The sequence below is a fragment of the Spermophilus citellus genome, assembly GCF_964194105.1.
Source record: "Spermophilus citellus genome assembly, chromosome: 6".
Taxonomy (NCBI): domain Eukaryota; kingdom Metazoa; phylum Chordata; class Mammalia; order Rodentia; family Sciuridae; genus Spermophilus; species Spermophilus citellus.
The window spans coordinates 161,869,117-161,883,917 of record NC_138187.1 but is presented as its reverse complement, the minus strand read 5'-3'; the positions used below and the strand labels follow the sequence as shown (position 1 = coordinate 161,883,917).

Genomic DNA, 14,801 nt, shown 5'->3' with positions numbered 1-14,801 from the left:
CGCTCGAAGGACAGTTATATTTTGGCAATTCTGGCCATCTTCTCCATCTTCTGGCCAGTTTTTTCTACAGGTGCAATGAAGGCAAGGACCAGGTGCAGTGACCCTTATACACCCTGTATGTCCTGAAGCTCCCTTACACACTGGCCTTGGGTAGATGGTACTTTCAATAGCTATTTGGAAAGATCTCTTCTTTTTCACTTACAGAAACAAGTTAAAGTTATCAAATGAATAATGCTCAATTATTGTCCCTCAATCTTCATCATTTTACTTTGCTTACATTATAACCAAATGGAAAGGAGTCCCTTTGTAATGTTTTTGCTGAGAATCAAGAATTGCCCACATCACTCTACAGGCACAAGGCACCATGAAAATCAGAGTCACTGTTACTCTGGTTGACAAATAACAAAGATAACTAGAGTTTTCCATCTAATGTAGATCTTCATTATTTCTCACCTTTTTTAATGGAGAAAGCTCATGCCCCCATCCCTGAATTTCAAGTTGACAGTGAGGATGGAAAGGAAGACGACTACACACCTACACACTGTGGGGGCTTCTGTGTCCAGATTCCAGAAGCCAAACACTTCAGCTGGCTGGGTCCATTCAGTTCGTACCCTTCAGCACAGTGGAGCGTGCACTGTGAGTTGAAAGAGAAGTGTCCCAGAGGGTGGCTGCAGTTCATGAACACGTGTTGAGGGAGGCCGAATTCTCCACACTCTCTAACTGCGGGGACAGACATGGTGTTTTCATTGTACACTTACAGACATTGTTGGGCCTGTTGCAAGCCGTAGTGACTGGTGTGGCCTGCTCCACTGTCTTTCTGGGCTTCCCACACAGGCTTCCCATCTCTCCTTGGCTTCTTTTTTATCACCTGCATCTTGGGAAATGATCATTCTTTCACTGGTTTTCATTTCAATCAAGTAAAGCCAGCCTGAAAGGGCTCTCTTTGTCTTGCTTCCTGATCATTTTCCTTTTCCTCTTTGAAATTTTATGAATGAATGTTCTATGAATAAGGTGACTTTCCTGAGACTGCCTAGAGCCAATTGAGTGAAATAGACAGACAATGGGAAGGGCCTAGGACCAGTCTCTATTTGCTGGAGAGTCTTCAGGGTGGTTTACTTCGTGGCACTGTCCTTTGCCTAAGAACAATGGCTAAAATAATATCAACAATGTGGCAGCCTCACCATATTCACACTCAGGCCCATGGAACCCAGGGTGGCAGGAGCAGGTATAGTTCCCGATGGTCTCGATGCAGTCTCCCTGTTTGCTGCAGGACATGTCGTGGCAGGAGGCTGCATGGATACAGAAAGGTCAGAATCACCGGCACTCACAGGAGATGAGGCCAGCTTGGCCTCTCTCAGGCAGGACTGAGCTAGGCAGGCGACAGAGGTCCAGCATCAGCTGGAGAGCCAGCCTACTCCCTGTGAGAGGCACCCTACGCACCGTCCATTTCATGCTGCATCAGGTGTTTCCTATGGAGGGTACTGCTGCATGTGGACACAGGGGACAAGCGAGCCTGACATGTGTGCACAGAGGAACTCCTCGACCTGCTACAAAATGGGCTGTGGATTCTAACCAAGGGCATTCATGTCTCGGGCCAGATGTTGCTGCATGGAGGACAGGAGCCACGTGGGAGGCAGGGCCACACCCACCTGCATCCTGGCTCTTGCTGCCTCCTCACTGTGTGACCAGAGGCTAGTTACTTCTTTGGGTCCAGTTTGCCCAGTGTGATGGCCTGATCCCTTCAACCTTTGTATTCTTCTAATCTATGTCCAACACCATGGGTAGAGGAGCAGAGAAGCCACGTGTGATGTTTAACACTGGTCATGGCTAAGAGAAACCGTCTTGAGAGAGGGCGTTTCACGAGTGCACACATGGCTGCCCTCTCAAGCCCTCTTCACGACGTCTGTGCCCTCAGGTGACAGAGTAGAGAGGGGCCACGGGTTCTTTCCTACAAAAAACTCTTTACATGTCTATGCGTGTGGTAGAAGGCTCATGTTAGAACTGATGCCGCAAAGGCACCGAGAATGTTCTTACTGGTGTTGTTTCTACTGGTGCTGTTTTTTTTTAACGGGGTCATAGCTGGGATAAGGTCTGTGGCTGGACTGTTTTCTGGTGTTCATTTCCTTTGCACTGAGCCTAGCTACATGTTGACACTCCTTGTGGTAGATTTCTGGAGGAAATCTGTCTATCATGTAGAGGGTTATGTTAGATCATCTCTATGTCCCCTCTCAACTCTGAGAGGCTATGATTCTGTAAATCATGCAAGATTCTATAGGAGGAAATTCCCACAGCAGCCAGTGAGTTTGGTGAGGCTGCACTGAGGCCTGGGAAGGGTTCCAAGTAGAGAGAAGATGCAGGAGCAGCTGCAGCTGGTAGGTAGAGTTTCTGTTCACATCCTGCATCCTGTACACCTGACCTTGACCCCAACAGAGCCTTACAGTAGCAATGCCTCTATCCTTGATCTCAGAACATCCAGGGTTTGCTTCCTAGAGAGTAGATATCAGTGCTGTAAGAATGAAAATAAACAAAACAAAACAAAACCCAGCTAGATTTCTCTATTCTATCCCAATTCAGGCTTCCTGACAGGTTAACAATAATAACAGGAGGACAATAATGATGATTCAGTAAATCAATATCTCTCTCTCCCCCCCCAATAAATTGTTCTCAGGTCTAAAAAATCTTGGTATTTAGAGATTTATTTCAACAAACCTAAGTTCTTGTTGTAGTACACGACTGTTTCTCATCTGTCTCCCACAGAGAACAGAAGGCTCCTATACCCTCTACCTCTTTGATGACAAAACACCCATCAATGGCATCATCCACCAAGGGCACCATGCTGGTGGAATAGACCTCACTTAGAAAAGAACTTAGATAAGCGACATTGTACCAGTGAGTGATATTGACCATTTTTGTAGTTAGAGGAATGATATCATGCCAATAATTTTCAATCTATTTTCTGTCTTATAATTTTTTGCAAAACAAAATTTGGGAAAATAGATGTTGAGGGTTGAAGAGAAGGGGAAACAGTGGCATACTGAAACAGCCAGTGGTAGCCACAACCATAGGTTTCCAATCCTACCTTTGATTCTGTGATATTCCATTATCTTAAGAAACTCAAGTCTCCTGAGCATCCACATCATCAGTCATAGAAAGACAAGGGTGAGTTCGATATGGAATTCTCTTTGTTTCCTAACAGCCAGTTTTCTCCACTCCTGAGCCTGTGTTCTTTGAGATGCTCAATAAAGCACTTTACCAGTTCACTCCTCATTTTCATGACCCTGACTTTGTGACTCCATGCTATTGACTCAGTGGTCATGTGGACCAGCCGGGAAAGCACTTTACTTTACCAGACTGATGCAGGCCCTACCTGTGTAGCACAGGGCCCGCTTTCTTTTCCCGCAGGGCTCATCATTCCATTTGCCAGGGGCTGACAGACTCTTGATATATATCTCCACGCAGTCCTGGTTGTTCCTCTTATTGTTGGGCTCGTTGTCAGCCCAGTTCTCGGCCTCCTCCGTGAGAGCCTTCTTGGTTCCCACCCAGGTCCACTTATTATTGATCTTTCTGATCCCAATCCAGTAGTAAGAGCTGTAGTAGGGTATGACTTCATTGAGATGAGCAATTTCATTTTTATTCTGGATGGCCACTAAATCTGTGAAGTATTTCTGGCAGAATGCCCGGGAGTAATTCCACGGGTATGCTTTTATACTGTAATTATAGGTCCACGCTGTCACTTCCTTCTGGTTTGTTAGCTCTGTAATGAAGAAAGAGGACCAGGTTAGCATCCCTAACCAGAGCAGGCTGTGGTCTGAGGTACACTGTGCATAATCAGATGAATTCCTGTCCAGAGGATGAATGCCAAACAGGACTATTTTATGTCTAATGTAGTTATTTTAGGGGAAAAGAGTGATTTCCATATTTTATTTAGAAGTATACATATAATCAGATTAGGAAAATGAACTCTTCTGAAGATTCTTAATGTTAAAGACCTGAAATCAGAAGATGCTAGAGTTGGAAGGGAATTTAAAGTTCAACTAATTTACTCCTTTCCTTTTAAAAATGAAAGAGACATATTAGGTAATTTGTCCAAGCCCAAATTAAATGATATGTACAATATGATCCTCCCTCTCTTTACATGGGAAATAAGGTGCTCAGTGGTCTGGGACGCCCAGTCTCATTGCCTGTTACATTGACTTTCTTAGCCTTTTCACAGGGTCTTCCTGCTATCCTGGCTATCCTGAACTCTTATGCCCGGCAAACTGCATCCCCACCTTTCCTTGACTTCCATGGGTGGGCTCTGGGTTTCTTCCTCCAGGCTTCCACTACCTCCCTTCTCTGTGTGGCTATGCTATGCTATGGTCCCTATGTGCTAGACAGAGAATCCCTAATGGTGGTCCTTTTTTTTTTTTCTATTTTGTTTTTAGCTCTGGGTCCTGAACACCAAGAAAGAGGTTAGCCCTTAATAGGCTTTTGATAAATTTACCTATTGAACAAGTGACACACACAATAGGTTGATCCAGAGCCAAGTTTAGAAAGAAGGTCTCCTGATTTGTAACCTCGTGCTCATTCCACTCAGCTTGGCTGTTACTGTTGTATAAATCACTCTGCTTCCTCCAGGTCTGCTTAATCCCTTCTTAGAACAGGCCCTTCTTTGTGACTGCTTGTGATATCAAGTGCGGTAAGACTGTGCCCTTCAGCAACATGCAGGTGCTGTGATGCAAAGCATTGTTATTGTAGCCTGCAGGAGCTCAGGGGGCAGAAGGGGCCAGTTCCCTTGTGAAGAGGTGTACAATGCAAGCAATCAGCACTGGAAATGGCTCCATTTCCTGTTTATAAGGCCTTGTTTCTCTGCTGCCTGCGTGAAGGCCGGCACACTTTTCCCTCCCTCACTGACACCGCTGTGGCATTATGAAGATTTGATTCTGACAGAGTCAGGGCTGCATCATGGCTTCAATGGACTCTAGGCAATATAGAGATGTATATAGTAATTTTATGTACTAAAGCATTTCTTTTGACTATAAAGAAAATTATTTTTTAAAAACTTCAAACATTTTTGGGAGTCACTAGAAGTATTGTGGGCCTGTGTATAGAGTGTTGTGAATGTATCCATTTATGTTGTTTCTGGTGCCTTTCCCACCAGAGGTGTGATGATAGTGGATGCATTTTTCCTCCAGGAACTTGGGCTTGGGCAGTGTTCCATGACTGCAGTTTTTAACATCTCTCATTTAGCTCTGGGCTCTACCCTATTACTCAGGGCCAGGTGAAGAGTCAGCCTCACCAGAGATCAAAGCACCAAACCAGAGGAGTTGGGCAGCTCCAAAGACCACTCTCTGAGATCTTAGGATCCAGATGGCTTTTAGGCAGCTGGCCTGAAACAAGAAAAGACAACTTTCTTATAGTATCTGTATACAACCAATGTGACAAAAAAATTTAGTTAGTAATCATGATGTTGAGATAGTTCTGTTGCCTTTGGGAGGGTGGTCCCATTCCTCTGCCCCCTTCTTGTTTCTCACTGCTCTGCAATTCTAGATGAGCACTGTAAAAGACTGAAGGAGAGCTCATTTCTTTGTTCATTCAAGAAGTATTTATTGAGTAACAGCTTCATGCCATCAGTATTTTTTAAGATACATTTTTAATATTCATGTGAGGAAAACATACTTAAATGTGAATATGGCTGTCATTATTCTTATGCAATAATATTCCTTTCAGAACTGGTATGTCATTCCAAAGAATAATAGGAAGTCATGCAAGAACTTTTTGATCCTTACATAGAATGTCTAACCTATTCTTTGATCCACAGAGCAACATATTGTGTTGTTATATGATATATTTTGTATTATTGACCCATATTTTATCTCCTTAGTTTACTATTTCAGCATATATCTATAATACTATTTGATGATTAGTATACATATGTGTATATATGTTTAATATTTAATAATATATATAATAAGTCTACTCCTCTTGGATCTGTAACAACTATTATTTTTCATGGGCTTCCTTCTGTTAAGATTTTATTTAATCTATTAACATTTAAAAAGTGCTTTTAGACAAATGAGTTCTGGAAATGCTCATATTCTCCAGCTTCCTCATATGGTACTTGGATGTTCCATAAGCTTGGAGCATCTAAGTAACACTCAAAATGACAGCAGCAGACGCTGACTTTGGAACAAGAGCTCTGTCGGCTCCACTCTTTACCTTCATAAACCTCCAGGCTTCCAAATCCATGTGGCACTGCTGTTATGGGTAGAAGAGTGTGTGAGGTAACCAAGCTGAGCGGGGTACCAGTGTTCCTCCAGAGCCCCGATCACCACCACCACCATAAGAACAATGCATTTGCTGTACAATTGCAGCTCTACCACTCTTCTATTCAAATTGTCACCTAAAACTCCTCCTGTATAAAAATTCTGAATTACCACAGCCCATGCTGCAGTGACGCTGATGCAGGTATGGGGTACAGTGTAGGCGGGAAGTGGGGAGATTTACAGCCTGGCCAGGTACCAGGAGGGATACAACTCACACAGGGCACAGTGGGTTTGTCGTGTATAAAAAGCCTAGCACTCTCCATCTAGGGGTTTCTAGATATTGGCTTTGATAAGTATTTATCAAAGTATTTCATGTTCTTATAAATCAGAACACTAATTAGCTGACATGTGCAGGACCCATGATCAAATGCTGAGAAATATCATGTTTACTTGCACAGAAAGTATGGTGAATCCCTTCATGGCGGTTTAAATCCACTGAGTGTTCTCTAGATTGTGTTGTATCACCAGCTACTATAATTCTATTTAATAGTACTATAATTCTATTCAAAAACCCCAGATCCTATTCCAAATGCCATAGCAGAAGAAGTCTTCACAGGGCTGCACACGCAAGGGGAGTGTCAGTCTGTATTCAGATTTTTTACTTCTGCACATATCCTTTCCTGAAACCAGTGTGCCTAAAAGCACTCCCTCCTTCCCAAGGAAAATCTAACTCCTATTTACTGTGAGGCCTTGCTCCTAGGTGTAAAAGAGTCAAGGGTGCTAAAGAGTTAAGACTCTGTCCTGTTACTAAGCAAGTTGTGTTGAAACAAAAGGAAATGCCTCTCAAGGAGAAGCAGCCACATGCTCTGCTAATCTTTAATGCTCTCTGGCAGCCTGGTTCAGACTGGAAGTTGCTGAAAAGAAATCTGAGAGTGGGTCATTAGAATAACATCCTGTGCCTTTGTAAACCTTCATTAAGCACCTTGGTTATCTTTAATGTTGCTTTTTGAAAGAACTAGAAGTGATTGCAAGGTGAAGAGGGGGCAAAGCAAATGTTTTTCCCTCTGCCTCCCCTTTCCTAGGAAAGGGGAACCAGAGACCAGTAGGCACCCATGGTTTTCCACGTGGCCCACAAAGCTGGCAAGCATGGCTCTACTTGTTCATGCTGCAGACCGCAGCTTTGCGCATGTAGAGAAAGAGTTAATGTCCCTCCCTTGACCTTCTGGCCATCTGCCCAGATTTGTCTTGCCTTCTCTCCTTGCTTTACAGTGGAGCATCTTGACCTCCTTGTTTCCCCCTTTGCTCTCTAGCCACTGCCCCTCCCGCCTACCTCTTTTGAATGTCATCACTAGCATTTTAATTACCAAACCAAATGAAGACTGTCTACCCTTATCTTCCATGACCTTTCTGAGGCAATATATGCTATTGAATACTTCCCTTTGCTTACAGCACTGCCCTTGGCTCTTCTCTGGATACTTATCTAATGTCTTGAGCAATTTTTTTTTTTGAGTCTTCTCTGAATTTACCCCAACTCTGCCTTCATTTGCAGAGGTAATGTTTCCTTGAGTTCCTGCCTTCATGGCACTATTTCTCTTCTGTTCTTCTCTTTTCCTTACGCCTCCTATGGTCTTGTTTGTCAAAGGACCCCAATCAGCATCTCCATTTCTGACCCATCTCCTGAACATGAGATCTAGAATCAAAATGCAAAGCCAACATGTGAGCATAGCCCTGGAGGGAGCAGCTGGCAGGAGCTTCTCAAGAGCAAGGACTAGGATTAGGTCTGAATCCCCTAGCCATGGTGGAGCGAATGGTTAATAAGTATTAATGGATGAATGAATAAAGAAAAGAATATGGGCAAGGGAATGGCTGAAGATGGAAATGTGCTAAATTGGAAAACATTGGGACTGACACCTTGTCTCATTCTGTTTGAAGGTGAGGGTGAGAGAAACAAGGACATGATGGCTGACTCTCAGACATCCCATGTGAGAGTTCATGAGCAGGACTTAGCTCCATGTAGGTAGGAAGTGGGGATAAGTGGTGTGTCTCAGGAAGTCTGGTGGACATTCAAGTGAAACAAGTCTTAAAAGTGGAGGTGGAGAGAGCAAAATCAGCCTAACCCTCTGGACTGGTTGTGAGGCTCCAGCACCACATGAAGCTCATAAAGGAGGTATGCTCTCACTGACAGCATCACTGACCAGCTGCCCCCATCTCCTGCCACAGAAACCCCAAATGCTCCATCAAGTGGGAGCAGAGAGGGAGGATGAAGAGACTTTGCCTGTCTGAAACCTTCACATCAATCTGTCATCAGATCCTCATGACTTCATTTCTGGTGAGAGACCTGGCCATTCTCTAAACTTCCACTTGATGACAAACGTGCCAAGATAGATGTCAATATTTCTTCCCTGGACCAGGTCAGTCTTCTTCTAATTGGCTTCTGTTTCCTCTAGATCAGCTATATCCATGTTTTTCTCCAAAATGCAATCAGAATGTTATTTCTATACAAAAACATGAGTGTATTATTTCATATTAAAAATTCTTCAGTTGTTCATGGTCCCTAAGCAAGACCTGCAAACCCTTTAAGATGACACATGCAAGACCTATTGATGCTTGCCTCTTCCTATTTCTCTATTCTCATTTCCTACCATTACTCCTCAATCACTCCCTGCCTTCTTACAATTCTACAATTTATTTATAATAAAACATTTTGTAATTTACAGAATGCACCGCCTATCAAATTGCTCTTTTGTCCAGACCACTGTCTTCATCTGCATCTGCCCAGCTCCCTAAGTCTACATCTCCACCTCTAAGGAGCTTAGCTAGCCCAACAACCTCTTTCTCCATACCAAAGAGGTGACCCTTGTTACTGACTGTACTTTTTCCCATTATTTATTTCAAAAACTGTTGATTAAAGTGCCTAAAATATATTAGACACTTTTCTAGGGATCAGGGCTAAAATGATGAAAACAGACGTAATTCCTATCCTCATACACTCAATGTACATTCTATTTAGGGAGATAGACAATGAAACAAACCCCAAGAAATACACAATAGTACTAAACAACAAACATGAAAAATGTAGGACAATAAGTGAAAAATGTAAGCAATAAGTGGTAGGCAGAGAATTTAAATGGGGCTATGTGATAGAGTGAGTGGGGGGATAACATAAGACAACAAGACCAAGGCAGACCTCCTCTGAGAAGTGATGGTTATTCTGATAGCAGAATGACCAGGGCGGGTGGGTGGGTGGGGACCCTACCAAGTGAGAAGCAGGAAGAAGAGCATTAAGGCAAATGAAAGAGGAGATTCAAAGGCCATAGTAACATGGGACCATAGTAACATAGTGAAGTGTTCAGGGAAAGTAGAGACATTCATGTTGTTGGAGTGGAGTGAGCAGTGGGGGAAGAACACACAAGAAGGTAGTTGATGGGTCACTCTAGACTTTGGAAGCCAAACAAGGGGATGAGATCTTATTCTAAGTGCAATAAGAATACAGGGAGGACTATAAGATTAGCAGTGTGGTCTGATTGATGTTGAAAATGATCATGTCTTAGATGTTAATTGAAAAGGTAGTTTAGGGCTAGATCTTGTGGGTCTCAAATACCAGTAGCATCAGCAGTCTAATTGTAGGGTTATAAACTGAGAAGTGTCATGAACAGATGAATCTAATAGTGGTATTTTTAATAAATTAGAAGCAGGAAGGCTGAGCTATAAAAAAAGGAAGCTATTACAATGGTCCTAGTAGAAGTTAGAGGGCCTGACTTGGGCTGTGTCCCTGGAAATGCATAGAGGGAGGAGAATATGAAAGTCACTGAGGATGCAGATCTATATAATCTGTTGGAAGCAAAGCTTTAATATCTCGTTGTTGGTGGTAGTGATGGTATGGCACAGATACTAGTGGCCCCAGCTTACCTGTAGAAAATGAAATACACTGAGAAAATAGATTGTCTCTAAGCCAAATAGTAAATTATAATTAAGACAGCAGGGTCCCAGGACATCAACACTTTGAATCAAACAAAGAACATAGTTAATTTAGACTACTCACTGCTATTATGGAGGGTAAAATGTTAGTTCTGGTATATAGAACAGCACTAAAACCCATAAAATAACGTACATAAGTTTAAAATTAAAATATACTTTGGACCATAGCTGGGCTCCCCAGCAAATTTGAAGGATTTGCTCTGCATTTGATTTTGATAACTTTCTGCTTTGGTTTTCCATCAGAGGGGTCAAACACCAAGAAAACAATGTAACGAATGTCATTTATGAAACCAAGCTTTCATAGGTAGGTTGGATCTTATCTCTGTAGCACCTTTATGTAGTAAAGTCACTTTGATTTTTGAAGATTTCACTAATAAACTTCCACATAATACAGAACTCTGAAGATGCACATTCTAAGTCCAAGAGAAGGTGAAGCAGGTCATTATATTGTAACAAATGATCATGGAAAGAAAAGTAAGAACTGGAAGCCACAGACCTAATGTGATTAACAGGTATGGAGGAAAGGGAATTCAGACCTGCTCCTTAGCTCACTAAAGCCTTGACCAACATCGATAACTGAACTATAAATCCCAACCAAGAGCTTCTTTAGATCTCTCTGATTGAAATCACCCCACCAGATAAACCTTCTCTTCATTTTCTCAGGTCCTAGGAGTTAATTAAAGCCATGCTCAACATGATGCAGATCTTACATAGGCACTTTGAGGTTCCTGAATCCTAAGAACCAAACAGGCTTGTGGGGGAAAGGAAGAGGGCTTTGCTGAAATAGTACAGCAAGTCTAGGGCTGTTTTCCTCAGCTCTTCATTTTGGAGTTCCAGCCTCATTGCAGGATGCTAGTGGAGAAGCTTCTGAGCTTTAGCATAGAAGGCAACGTGGTGGGGTTCTTCTGGCATCCACACATAGGTTTGGGAACCTCCTGTGGTTGTCTATAGAGGTTGGGTTTTTTATGTGATGTTTGTATTTTCATCTGGGAAGAACTGTAGCTTCCATCAGAATCCTAAAAATAATACCTGATCCAATATGTTTACATCTTTGAAATAAAGGAGAGCACCAAAGATAATAGAAGGGAGAGAGGAACAGCTGCTCTTTCAAGCTGTCCAATTCAGATATAGGACATGCAAAAGATAAGACAAGAGTAATCCACACTCTTATGTCATTGTGGTTCTGACTTAGGGTGGGCTCCAGCTCCTTCCTTTTTGAGAATCTTCATCATCCTCTTTTCCCTGATTTCCCCAATGTGGAAAACCCTCATTAGGAGCATTGAAAAATGTGTTATAGTAAAGAAGGGAAGTGGGACAGACCAGATGTAAGCACTACTTTCTTCTTTGGTCCCATAGAAAGTATCCAAAGCATAGACCTGTCTGGTTCCTCCCTAGCCACAGACTGGAAGACTTTGGATTCTGGGACTATGTGGGATACCCCAAATAAATTGGGGGTAAAATTGGATCTACCCTAAACATGTTTTTATATCTAGAATAATATTTCTGACTTCAAAAATGCCTACTTATCTTGGATCTTCCCCAGATCCCAAACTCCACTCTACATCAAAAAAATTTCTTTCAATAATAGCTAAAATTTTCTAATCACCTATATGCCAGGCTCAGAGCTAAGTGCTATTAATTATGATATTATTTAATCCTCATAGTGACACTACAGAATACTATTATTATATCCACTTTATAGATATAGCAGGATAGATTCTTGGGGTAGAAATTGAAACCGATTTCAGATCAGTCCCAGAAAACTCCTAGTGCTTAGAGAAAGAAATGCAAGGACTCAGGATTAGGAACCATTCAGTTTAGGCTTTCCCTAGGGCATTGCTCAGCCTTCCATTTATCCCAGAGAGGAGTGATTCTGGAAAAGGAGATGGCAGGTTCACCAAGATCTACTCCCAGAGGGTCCCTGTGAGTTCTGGTGTATAGAACAGCACTAAAAACCCGGGGTCGGACTGAGATCCTGACATCAAGACTAACAGTGCAGCCCTAGGTAAAACACCCAGCCTTTGTAAACCGCAGGGCTTCTATTTGTAAAATGGAAACAACCTCAACTCTTAAGGATGTTGCTTTTCCTCACTTCTGAACCTTTGCATCCCATATTAAGCCCCAAACCACTTCAAATCATCGACTTCCCACACAAAAGAAAAGTGAACTTACCATCTCCTCTGCGGCTCTGCTGGCTTTCTGCCTCCTGTCCAGCCCACACTTCTTATAGTCTTGCTGCCTTCCCTCAGTGTCAGACTGCTTAGAAATACAACTTCCTATTCGCTTTCCAGAAATGTACCATAGACTTTCTCATGAAGTCAGAACGATGATAATGCAGGAGCAGTGCGGCAGCTTGTAAATTAGTAGTCGCCAAAGTGGCAGGGGTCACCCCTTCCATGGAGATGTCTGGAGGCAGGGGCAAGTGTGACTCACTCCTGGACATCCCAGGCTGAGCAACGCAGGAACAGACCCGCATCCCCAGAGCAGGTTTCCTTTGATTACAATGTGAGTCCCAACGAAAGGTCATACATTTGGGAGACTTCTGTATTAATCATAAAGTCCTAGTGTCAATTCCAGTTATTGTGAAATGCCAGTGAGTGTTTATATTTGCAGTAGACTTCTGAGGGAACCAAGCAAAAATAGAAGCAAAAAAAAAAAAATTAGATAGTAAAGGAAAAATCCACTGAGGGATTTTTGGTGCTTGGAGAAGATTGTTGGGAACAGTTTTTAAATGACATAAAATTGATATGGATTTAAAAGGAACTCTGCTTCTTTCACCAGGAACTCTGTTTCTTTTATGGGGGGGGGAAGGTATAAAAGAGGAATGGCTATTAAAATTAAATAATGTGTGCCTGAACAACTCTTCTCATGGAGTGTGTTGGACCAAATGGCTGCTGGAACAACCGGTAATTTGCTTGAGACCCATCCTGTCTCCACCTCTGACTGTTAGGCAAATTTAACCTCTCTACACCTTTGTTTTCCCAAATATAAATCAGAATGATGACAACAGAACTTACCTCAAAAGGTTGTGATAGGATTAAGTAATAATTTCATTTTATTTAATCCTATAACATGTTATTGCATGGAGAGGGGTTGGAATAATGTCAAGTACACAGTTGGCACTCAAGAAATTTTGTTTTTTTATTATTGGTTGTTCAAAACATTACAAAGTTCTTGACATATCATATTTCATACAAGAAATGTTGGTTATTATTACTACTTTTCAGATTGTTCTCAGACAGCAAAATCAGTTATCAAGTATTTGGTAGCAAGTCAAAAAACTGCAACTTCAATGTATCCTCTTGGAGTTCTAGTTGTCAGTTGTAAGTGATATTCTTTATTCATTCCACGATTGTCTCAGCGTGCAAATAGGTGTCTCTTATAGATTTAAAAGTGGAATAAAGTGGAAAAATCTGGAAGAAAGTCAGAAGGTAAAGATTAATTAAGGACTATGAGGCAGAATTTTCACTACATATTTTGGGACTGGGAAAAAAGGATTAATTACATTGTCAAAGTAGAAAGGCTGACAAAGGAAATAGTCATGAAGAATGACTTTAGATGAGTAAAGGAAGTTGAGGGAGAGGAAAGAATGGGGACCTCCAAGGCAGCACGAGGCAGGGATTGGGAATTCGGACCCTAGAGCCAGACTGCCTGGCTCCTCTGCCTGTGTGAGCTGGGCAGGCTCCTGACCTCTCTGTGTCTATCTCCTCAGCCCTGTGAATACATCAGGGTAGGAGTCACCAAAGACACTGAAGTGTAAATGATTTAATGTGTTTGGAACAATACCTGCCATGCTGTAAGTACAACGAAAGCCTTATATAGTATTGGTATTTAATTACAGATAATATTTATATGAAACTTGCCTCCATTTTCCTCATTCTTAGTTTTATTCTCTAGCCATTTTTTGTGTCATTGAAATATACATATTATACATATCAATGCATGTATATGCACATACATATATAAATATATATATGAATGTGTGTGTATATATATGTATCACTGTATGTATATATGCATATATACATTCATTCATTCAATTGGGGATGAGGGAGAGTGTTATGTAAAATGATAGGTTCTTCTTAATAATGTGCTTTTAAGTTCAATAATATTAAATTATAGTGAGGAAAACAAAAAGATGTCAGATGGTGAAGTATAAGATATCATCCTTCATCCCCCCCCACAAAAAATATTAGACATTTACCCACAAATCAGAATATACTGGAAGGTCTCAGAAGCTCATTTAAAAATCTTCAGCACTACAATGGAGCAAAACAAACAGAAAATATCTACACAGAAAAGATCACTGGTGAGGTTAGCATATCTAAAGTGTCTGGACACAGCTAGCAACAAGAAGAAAGACAGAGACGTAACAGGATTGGCCATGGTGGCCCCCAGTGGCCCAATCCCCAGGTAATACTGGCATATTTTGCCACTAAAGAAATAGCCACATCCACTGCAAAACCCCAGAGAAGGAGATGGCTGTACATTCTCCCCTCCCTGTGTCAAGAAGCAAATGTGTGTACCACTGTGGGATTGAGACCAAGGCCACAACTTCTCAAGCCCACGTGTGCCCCT

The 14,801-nt window shown here is 41.9% G+C and overlaps 1 protein-coding gene across 4 annotated transcripts in view; it reads right to left on the bottom strand.

Moving 5' to 3' along the window:
* SELP (selectin P) overlaps positions 1–12,646 on the bottom strand; it is a 33,927-nt gene extending 21,281 nt beyond the window's left edge. For all 4 annotated transcript variants that reach the window (XM_081299776.1, XM_081299777.1, XM_081299778.1 and 1 more), the window contains exons 1-5: positions 12,396–12,646; positions 5,279–5,369; positions 3,368–3,754; positions 1,182–1,289; positions 535–720 (exon numbers count right to left, since the gene is read on the bottom strand). In XM_081299776.1, the coding sequence (XP_081155902.1) occupies positions 535–720; positions 1,182–1,289; positions 3,368–3,754; positions 5,279–5,369; positions 12,396–12,398 (775 nt within the window). In that variant the 5' untranslated portion in view covers positions 12,399–12,646. The remainder of the gene's footprint in view (positions 1–534; positions 721–1,181; positions 1,290–3,367; positions 3,755–5,278; positions 5,370–12,395) is intronic.
* Positions 12,647–14,801: the final 2,155 nt, after the last annotated feature.